General features: G+C 45.7%; 2 protein-coding genes across 2 annotated transcripts in view; one reads left to right on the forward strand and one right to left on the reverse strand.

The window, feature by feature from the left end:
• E2F3 (E2F transcription factor 3) overlaps positions 1 to 4,875 on the reverse strand; it is a 40,265-nt gene extending 35,390 nt beyond the window's left edge. The window contains exon 1 of the mRNA XM_009273967.1: positions 4,839 to 4,875. Within this exon, the coding sequence (XP_009272242.1) occupies positions 4,839 to 4,875 (37 nt within the window). The remainder of the gene's footprint in view (positions 1 to 4,838) is intronic.
• Positions 4,876 to 7,936: 3,061 nt separating this feature from the next.
• Positions 7,937 to 9,798, forward strand: part of MBOAT1 (membrane bound O-acyltransferase domain containing 1) — a 90,905-nt gene continuing 89,043 nt past the window's right edge. Inside the window, exons 1-2 of the mRNA XM_009273968.1 lie at positions 7,937 to 8,333; positions 8,674 to 8,930. Coding sequence (XP_009272243.1) covers positions 7,937 to 8,333; positions 8,674 to 8,930 — 654 coding nt within the window. The remainder of the gene's footprint in view (positions 8,334 to 8,673; positions 8,931 to 9,798) is intronic.

Consider the following 9,798-nt stretch of genomic DNA (forward strand, 5'->3'; position numbering starts at 1 on the left):
CTTGACGGCAAAGTGTGTTTCCCCCCCCCCCCCCAAAAAAAAAAACCAACACAAAAAGCTTTAAGTATTAACTTATTTCTGTCCACAGAAGGCTGTATGGCTGTACCTAAGCTTAACATCTATCCAACAGCATGCAACCTCTTCACTACTGTTGCATTCACTTCCCACATATTCAGCAAAAGCATGACGTTACCAAGACAAGAAAAGGGAAAGACTTCAGCGCCCCAAGGGCAGCAACAGCGTCTTTAGAGAACGGGTCACAGGCAAACATTGTTGGAGGTCTCCAGATGATCTTGCACCTTTCTTTACGACCTTTCTTGTAAACACCTACAAAGCACACTGCTCCAAGTGCAGCAACTCATGGGATGTGTTTTTATTTTGCCGTTTCCTTCTCCGTGCACAAGACACCCTGTTTCGCACAGTCTGGACTTTGAATGTTCCCTGGTCTTTCTGTAGAGCAGCTGTAGCAGAGACCCACTAGGAGGGATGCTGCTAACCTCTAGATCTGGAAGAGCCTTCCTGCAGGGGCCTTGCAGACTCTTGGTTGTGAAGCGGTTGTTGCGAGGGCCCTGAGAAGGGGGAAATACCCCCTGAAGTTCCTTACTCCCCTGCCTGCAATCCAAGAAAGCAGCTGGTGGTAACACACAGAAGATGATCAGAGAAGTTTGCCAACAGGAATGAAAGGGTAGCAAGGATGCCAAAAGGCAATGGTCTGCATTTTTTTTTTAAGTAACAAATAAAAACAAGCAACAAAAATGTGACTAGCAATTGAAATCAGAAAGGAAATTGAAGTGATTTTATAGAAAGAAACGTGAACCAAAGTCATACCAAAAGCCACCTGAATTTTTCTCTATCATACACAATTTCCCATGTTCATTTATGTCATCTTCACGGTGTCAGTTTTCGAGAGAACAATTCTCAGCTCAGCACGACAGAACAGTAATACTGATGGGCATGCAGAACATTAGCATGTTATAAATAAACTGCTAACTTGAGGTGGGGAAAAAATCATCAAGGCAGCTCTTACGATTAAGAACCAGAGAAAGAAAATGAGCAACTTGCTTATGCTTTCAGAACGCTGTCTTTTACAAAAAGAACTTTTTCTAACCCCCAATTCCTGAGGGAAAAAAATAAACCCAGTGAAATACCCACTGTCAAGACAAAGCAGCCAGTGAAAATGCTATTATAATTTTTAAAGCCCTCCCCGCCCCCACCTCAAGTAGTAAGCTGTCTTCTCAAGAAGCTCAAGAGGTTTGTGCTTGAAAAGAGTACTACAGCAGAGTTGTGAAGTTTCGGTTTCCTCTCACCCGACTGGCAGTTTTACATAACTCCCAAGAGGTGGTTTTAGGCTACAGATACCGCGCAGCCGAAAAAAGAAAAAAAAAGAATGAGGTGCAGAACTATTATACAGCAATTTGGATCTGGGTTACTTGGAGACACTCGATAAAAGTCTTACCATGAAAAGTAAAACTTTATTCTGCTGAGCCGACGGCCAGGATTATTCGTGCTTGCGATAGCCCTGATCACCACCCTCCGTCTGCGCCACACAGGGTTCCCTTCCCACCCCATCCTCGGTCTGCAAGGACAGATAACGCCCCGCTGCGGCACGGCCGCCACCTCGGGTATTATTTCTGTACCACTCCAGCATTGTCGCTCTTTACCAGCATGCCACTTACTAAGCAATATTATAAAAATTTCTGTGAATATCTATGTTCACCACGAGCAGGGATAATGGCCTCATTGCAATAGCCTTGATAAAAGCTCTAACAAGACAGCTTTCAGATATCGCCACACAAAAGCCTTCTGTGAGAGCTGTAACCAACATCAATTCCCGCTATGCGAAGACATTAGACAAAGTGTGAACTAGCTTACTGTACAGGGACAAAAAACTGACTGTCAATGTGTGGGACCAACACTGTCTAAAAACACGATGCTGGCAAGGCAAAATAACACCAGCATACATACATGGTAATTGCCATTTAATTCCAGAGTTAGCAGCACAAGAAAACAAGTACTGAAGGCACTATCAGGTTACTAGCATCACTCAAGACATTCTAATTCCATATAATTCCATTTCTAGTGCCTCTGGTTGGAAAAATGACCTTAAAACCAGCAGATGTTAAAAAAGCCCAAGCAGAGGGTGAAGGAAAGCCCAGTTAGAGAACACAGCAAACCCTTCAGACCTGCTCCTTAAAGCATGTATTTTCCAGTACACTGTAGACAACCTGATATATGGGAACCACCATTCCATGTATGGTACAAGATGAGACCCTTTCTGCACATCATTTTATATTTTTACATACTTACCTACTTACACTATGGTAGCACCCAAAAAGCCAGAAGCCTACTGTCAACATAAATGGACCATACTAATATAAATGTGGGGCCGAAAGGTTACTTTTTTACTTCCAGACCTGAAATTTGCCAGATGACACCTCTTAAATGGGAGTCTAGGTAGGAGGGATGCAAGTAATTCTACATGCCAGTTTGTTTCTGAACAACATGCAAGGCAGATTTGAAAGCTAAGTTTTACAGAGAGCATAGTACACTCGCTCTGCGGAGAAGTGTTTCACTCTAAAATTACATCTGTACTTCAAAATGTGTAAAAATCATTAAATCCTATAGTGCAGATTCAGTGGCTTGCAGAAAAAAAAATTATATGTGTTACTGCACTCCAATTTTAGTAAGATTTTATAACTAACGGGTAGAACCAAAATTGAGAAAGTCATATTTAGAAAGAACTAGTACAGTGGATTGATAAGCCTGACACAATATATAAGAATTCAACTCTTGCACTACATGGTGACAGCCACCTTTGAGTTCTAAACCAGAGACTTTTAATGTCACCTTAATTAACAAGGAAGGAAATTTGCCAATGAGCTTCTTCCCCCACCCCGCTTTTTAGCAGTAAGTTATGCAATATGCAACAACCTTTGAACCAACAGCTGTACACCAACCAAAAAAAACCCAAACAAAACCAGAATAGCATTGTAAAGAGGAGAAAGTCCTTCAAGAAGTTCATTAATGAAAATTACTTCTAGAATCTATGCATACATTAACCAACACACACACCACAACTTGGAGCAGGAACGCTGGAGCTGAAGCAGCCAAGACTAAGCAGACCTCTTGTTATCCAGTTTCCCAATACAATTTATTTTTACCAAAAATAGTTGTTTACATGTTTTCTATGAGTTTTCATGGATCTTTGCAAAACAACTAGTGGCTTGCAATGTCTACGTGATGAGACTCTAAAATCCTGTTGTAAGCCAAAGTAATAGCAGCCTCTGCTTTTAACAGCGGCTTGTTCATATAAAGCTTGAGATACCAAGGACCCAACATCTGCAGTATTGCAACTGAACATCACAGGAAGCACGCAGTATCTTCCTAAAAAAAGCTGGTCCTAGACCCTTGAAGTAGAGCACCTGAAAACGCCATCAGCCTTAGGTAGCGGTCACTTCTGGGCCTAGATGCAGCCACATACAAGTTGGATGAAATCTTGAAAGTAGATGCAGGTGATCAAATTAAGTCTCCTACTTAAATGAAGTGACAAAACAGGGTACTGGTTTTACTTCTAGAGGTAGGAATAAACAAAAGCCATACTTGCCCACATAACTCAGCGCAGTCGCAGAAGAGATGGCAACTGATTCCGAAAAGGTGATCTTCAATGCTCCACCTTTCCTTCCTAGCTTAGTCCTAGGCAAAAGACCTTTGGCGCAAAAGCCTGAAAGCTGCAGGACACACACGTGCAGCAGTGACAGAGCTAGCGTGTTAGTTTTCACACTATAGCAGGTGAACAACTGTTCACATTCATAAGGAGGGCAGGAGAGGCACAACACATACCATTAACCTTGGGCAAGTTCAGCTTGCAAACAACTATCAACACGTTTGCGATGTATTCATATATGTATAGAAGGAAGGCTAAAATGCATGAAGTAGAGCGCTCCTACCGCATAGCAGAGGCCATTTTCAGTATGCTCCGGCTTCATCAACATCTAGTCAAACTCTTGTCTTCTCCCTTCACAGGGCTTGCAGACGGAAATATTTATCACAACTCACGCTGAGCCCACAAGGCATTTAGAACTCCACGAATGCCACGAGATCCAGCAAATAGCAGCACCATCCAAGCAGACAGCGTAGTACTTCAGGAGACACCCATGCCAGGCATAGCACTTCCAAGTGTGGTTTTGGACCAACTTACTTGAGGAAAACAGAAGTGAAATAGTTCCCTTTTAAAGATGTGATAAATTGGGCAATTTTGCCAAGTCTGTCTTCAAACAGAAGACAGAACTGGAATTGAAACCGAGTCCAAATACTTCATCAGCAGCACCTCAAGCACTGCAACAGCCCGGTCCTGGAGGTACCTCACTCCCACTGCACACCACTGCCCCGGACACATGAAGGGGGTTTCTTCTCCCCGCAGCAGCAAACACAATTCTGCTCTCGAAAAATAATGCAGGAAGTGATTAACTCTGCCAGCCAAAACAAAAGCCTGAAGTCCAGCTTCGTCATTTGTAAGGAGGAGAGTTGCCACCATATATACACACTCAGTGCTGCCAGCTGTAAATGAGACTATTTGCAGAGACTGTAAAACCCGGAGATTTAGTTACACCAAGAGCAGCTTTCCATCTGCTGAAGCCTCCCTCTGGGCATGGCTGGCTCTACCTTACCACCATCGGTGCAAGAAGCCCATCTGAACTGAAGTCACGGTCTCCAACCCATCCTTAGTGGGCAGCTCCTCCACAAGGCAGGATTGAAGCCTGAGCCACCCTCCCACCCCTCCACACCAGCACCAGGACCAACCCTGCCACCAGAGCCATGGCCATCAGCCCAGCACCCACCTTCAGAAGTGAAGCCTGAAGGTTTGAAAGGCGTCATACTTGAAGCTCCTAAGAAAAGCTCACAGCTTCGTTTCTCACCCCATTCCCCGCTTGGTGCTCTGGACGGGAGGGGTGGGCTGAATTCCCCTCCCACAGCCGCACCAGAGCTACGGGCCCTGCACAGGACAGGGGCTCCGGAGAGGAACGGTGCTACTTTGTTTTCCTTTTTGCAACCTACGCGTGGTAATGAGCCATTTCCAGGGCTGTCAGGCACACTTGGCCCCTCTGCTCCACACCTCCTGTTTTCCCACCCAGGGCCAGGTTAAGACCTTGTGAAACAAGCTGGCTCTGAAACGGTCTCTGGCTCCTGCTAGGCCCGCAAAGTGGGTCCACCATGTCTTCAAAACATCTTTTGAAGCCACCAATCCCCAAAAGCCTGGCAAGTAAAAACTCACAACTAATAGACATGTTTGTTTTAAAGAACCGTGTGATTCTTTTCTAAAAAGGACACTTCTATTTTAACATTAATGGCTTTAATTTCAGGAGAAATTAAACAGGTCTATCACTCTTCAGCTTGGAAAAGACAACTGAGGACAGAATATAATGTATCATAAACCGTGTTGAGAAACATATGAGGAAATCATTTTCCCCTACCGCAATATCTAGGACCACCCAATAACACTATAGACAGCAAGTTCAAAAAGAAAAAAAGAGGGCAGAAACAAAATTATTTTTTCTTCCATACAAGATAATTAAATGATAGATAGAACTTGTTGCTACGTTAAGGTCAGAACTACAACTAGATTCAAACAGGGATTAGGCAGAAAATCACAGGCCATTAGTAGCTGTAAAACTCACTGTAACCCCTGACCAAGGAAGTACTCTCTCAAAGCAAGCAGAAGGGCTGTCCTGTGCAAGCCCTCTTCTTGTGTTCCTTCCTCAAACGTTTGCCAGTCATAGTCAGAGAAGTAGTAGGAGAACCTTTCATCTTGCAAAATACAACGGTTCCTACATTTAAAGATTTTTTTTTTTAAATGCTTGCACATACTCACAAATGAGCACACTGTAAAAATTAACAGAGCAGCACCAACATATCTGGAATAAAATGAGGGGAAAGAAAATGCCTTTAATTGCTCAATCAGTTGAAGCAGCCTCTACAGAAGAATAAACTGGCCCTAAAGTGACCCATATCCAGCTTTTGGCAAGCAGGCTGGTGGCACAAGGAAGATGCCTTCGTGGTGAGAACAGGCAAGACCAACTTCTGAAAACTGAGGCTCGGTGAGCTGATTTAACACCTCAACACCACTGCATGGGAAAGCTCCCGTCTCCTTCCTTCATCTCAGGCCAGGTACGCCCAATATCTACTGCATGCCAGACCCAATTGCTCATTAGACCCAGCTATTTTACCTTGTTAAAGCAGCAGAAAACCAACCCACCAGCACAGCTGGATGCTCCCCAAGCGCAGAGAGGGGGGAAGAGCACTACCAGGCCAGCAGTAGGGTGAAGGAAGTGCTATGGAGGAGATGGTGAGGGAGAAGCAAGCCTACTGCTTCCAGCAACAGTAAAGCCTTTGAGTGGCTCAGCTGCTCATGGAAACCTGCCAGAAGCCCTTATCATCTTGGGGAAAGAAACCTACTGTACTTCAGTAGTTCTGGTGCAGATGGAGCCACACCAGCATAGCTGGACTCTGTGTGAGGATAGCAGAGCCACCATCAGCAAGCACAGCAAGCTACAGGCTATTCCTGTACGTTTTTAGTAGGATACCTGCTTTCCACTAGATGCTTGTTGGCATGGTTAGGGCAATCAGGACTTAGACCTCTTTGAACTGTCCTCAGACAGCTGTGCCAAAGGACCATGTGGTACCTCCTTGGGCTCAGAAGCAGTCTGTCACTGAAGGAGATGGATTTAAACCAAAGAAACTCCCTTAAATGCTATTCAAAAAGCAAAGGCCCCAGACTCATGCTAGCATTCATTCCTATTAACACAAATTATCAGGCAAAGAAATATGAAAACAGCTCTGAATATGAAAACACCCATGTCTTCTACACACACAAAACTTTTTATTCCTGCAAAATAAAGAAAAGCTACTAGTTAACTACCTACTTCTTTTATGCAACTTACAGGTTTTTCTCCCATACCTTAAATCCTTGTTCAGTATTTATGTCCTATTTGGCCTGCTCCTTTACCTAACACCTAGGAGAAAGATTGTGCGTTACCCCATTTTTCTCCCCTTCCAGCTGTGACTTGCTGAGAAGGAGGGAGGAAGAGGTGCTTTCTAAACTACCAGAAAAATGAGCGAGGTGCTAAGTATTCAGTTTGGAAATGTAAATCCTCCCACCCCCTTCTGAAGTATGCCGAACCAGCCTCTCCACAGCTCATGTCATCTAAAGGCCACAGGAGTTCTCTAAAGATATTCTTGTTAAGAGGATTTAGCCCCTTTTAAAAAGGACTTAACATGTGGGTGGTGTCTCCATTTAAGCATTTTCTCATGGCTAAGAAAATGGCCTTCTTCTTAAAGGCTTATCTTTATAACCCAAAGACAGTAAGAAATTCTCCTCTATTTGAATTAGAAACATTTTGAGCAGCTTGCTTCTATAGCAGCCCCATTTTTAAGTACTGGGATTTGCAAATGGTAGTGACTTTCTCACACCAAGCGAGAAGCCAACACCAGTGAGAACGCTTTTGGGGTACCTCGCTGAACATTAATTTCTCCCACGTTTTCATGAGGAGCCGAGTTGATTCACAAGCTCGCTGCCACCAAAACAGCACGGTGTCACCACCCCTGTGCCCTCTCCCTGGCCACCGCCTTCCCTTGGTGGTCCCTAGCACTTACCAGACCTTCCGTTAGCTGGTTCAACCTGCCTGCCCAGCAGAAAACCTTTATTTATTTATTTTGGTCAGGGTTAGTTTTCCACCCTGGGAAGCCTGAGCTTCCAGAAGGGAAGAAGGGGAGTGGCACCAGCCCCCGGCAGGGCGCAGGAGGGCAGGGGAAGATGCAGGACCGCCTGCCCCTCGCAGCAGCACTGACCCCATCTCTGGAGGCTCAGGCTTTCCCCAGGAGCACAAGCTGATGGTTGCTTTGCAAGGGTTAATTCTTCATTACCGCTTGTGTTTAAGCCATGGCAGGGGTTCAGATCTGCCCGGTAACACCTTCTATTAACTCCACAGGAATCGTGAAAAAGCTCCTCAAGTTGAAAGGGTGGGCAGCCTGGGTCACAGCCTCCCAGAGCCTGGGCTCACCAGCGTACCAAAGCCCGGTTAGCAACCCTCAGCCGCAGGAGCCGCCACGACAGAGCAAGGAACAGGTTTTGGACAGTATCGAGACACCTGCTTGGGAGATGGAGGAGTGTGCAAACTCTCATCTCTCTGGGGCTGGAGCCGCCTGTTGTTATGGACTAGGCCACCTTTCAAGGCTCTTCCAGCACGGTTACGCTTACACAACCATAGATAAAGTAACTAATGAATTCCCAGGGGGGAAGCAGCTTACTTCGGCAAAAGAAACTTTTTCATTTGCCGGTATAGTCAAACACCTCCCTGAACGGCCTAAACTATACTGCTGTACTGACTCTTTTCCAGTCATACCGTAGTTTATATTTGGAAGTGATGGGTGGGTTGCCAAGTGCATTACATCTGCAAAGATAGAGTATTTTCATAACCCTAACCAGCGCAGGTGTGCTGGCCAAATTTTAGACTTGGCCCTACAGTCTTTTGCATAGCAGGACCTTGTTTTCAGCTGGGGGTCTCGGTCTCCATGCACTACTTGCAACTCAACTAATCAAGCGCTAAATTTATATTGGTGCTGCTCGCCTGAGCTTTCTGCCTCAACTACCCAGCATTTTCTTGCTCCTCTCACCAGTCTCCGATATCAGTTTCTCAAAAGAGCTCAGCCAGGAGCCAACCAGGAAAATACCCTCGCCTCCCAGTCCCAGAAAACCCTCTGCGAGTTTTGGGGAAAACGAGGTGGGAGCCAGAGAACTGCGAAAGGGCTGGATCGGCTCCCTGCCAAGCGGTTTGCGGAGCAGAAAGACAAGGCAGAGCACTAGGGCGCTTCAGCCTTGCTTCCCGAAAGACGGGTCTGCAGCAAACCAGCGCGGCTCCAAGAGGGGCACTCACGTGAGCACGGCTGTCAGGGCAGAGCAGGATGCGCAGCCCCTTTCCTGGCGCGTGCCATGGATGGCTTATCACCCTGGGAGGGTGCCAGCCCGAGCCTACAGATACCGCCGGCCTGACCACTCTCTTCCTCCCCCATCCCACGTCTCTCCCCAAAGTAAACATGGGGGCTGAGGGTAAACAACAAACTCGCTCACAACAACTTTTATGGGGACTTTTTTGCAGGCGGAGCCCAAAATTGCCTTCCTGCTTCCAAACCTTTACCTTTAAGGGGGGAAGAAGCCTTCCTAGGCTATTATGGCCAGGAGTTTCTCCCATTAGAGAGGTGAACGCTGCACCGAAAAAAATACACTAAATTTATATTTAATGGTCTTGTAGCACCCATTAAGGAGAAATTTTAGGAGTCCCCTATGACACCAACATCCCTCCCACAAAGCCGAGAAAACCCGTACGCTTATTCTCCCAGAATCATCCCGTTACATATACTCCTCTTTGTATTTGCTTAACACCACCTTCTAGGAATCAAACCTTCGCATAGGACAGCCAAATATTTACAAAGCGACTTGAGCCAGCCTGCTTGACACCCATCGCCATTAGGATATACTGAAGACCAGGAGCACTGGAAAAATCAAGTATCTTTTACAGCAAAGATACTTATTTTAAAGAAAAAAAGCTTTGGATGGGATTTGACGAGCCTTGAAACTTCCATCACTACCTCGGCAACCAACACCTGCAAAAAACCCCGCAAAAGGCAGCTCCTGCCATCCCCACGGTCTCCCAGCTGCACGAAGACGCAAACGCTGCTCCCAACCTCTTGCAAAAGTATTTTCAGAATTACAGCAGCATCTGATACCTGGACCATCACCGACTG

Source organism: Aptenodytes forsteri, unplaced genomic scaffold, assembly GCF_000699145.1.
Source record: "Aptenodytes forsteri isolate BGI_AS27 unplaced genomic scaffold, ASM69914v1 Scaffold831, whole genome shotgun sequence".
NCBI classification, from domain to species: Eukaryota; Metazoa; Chordata; class Aves; order Sphenisciformes; family Spheniscidae; genus Aptenodytes; species Aptenodytes forsteri.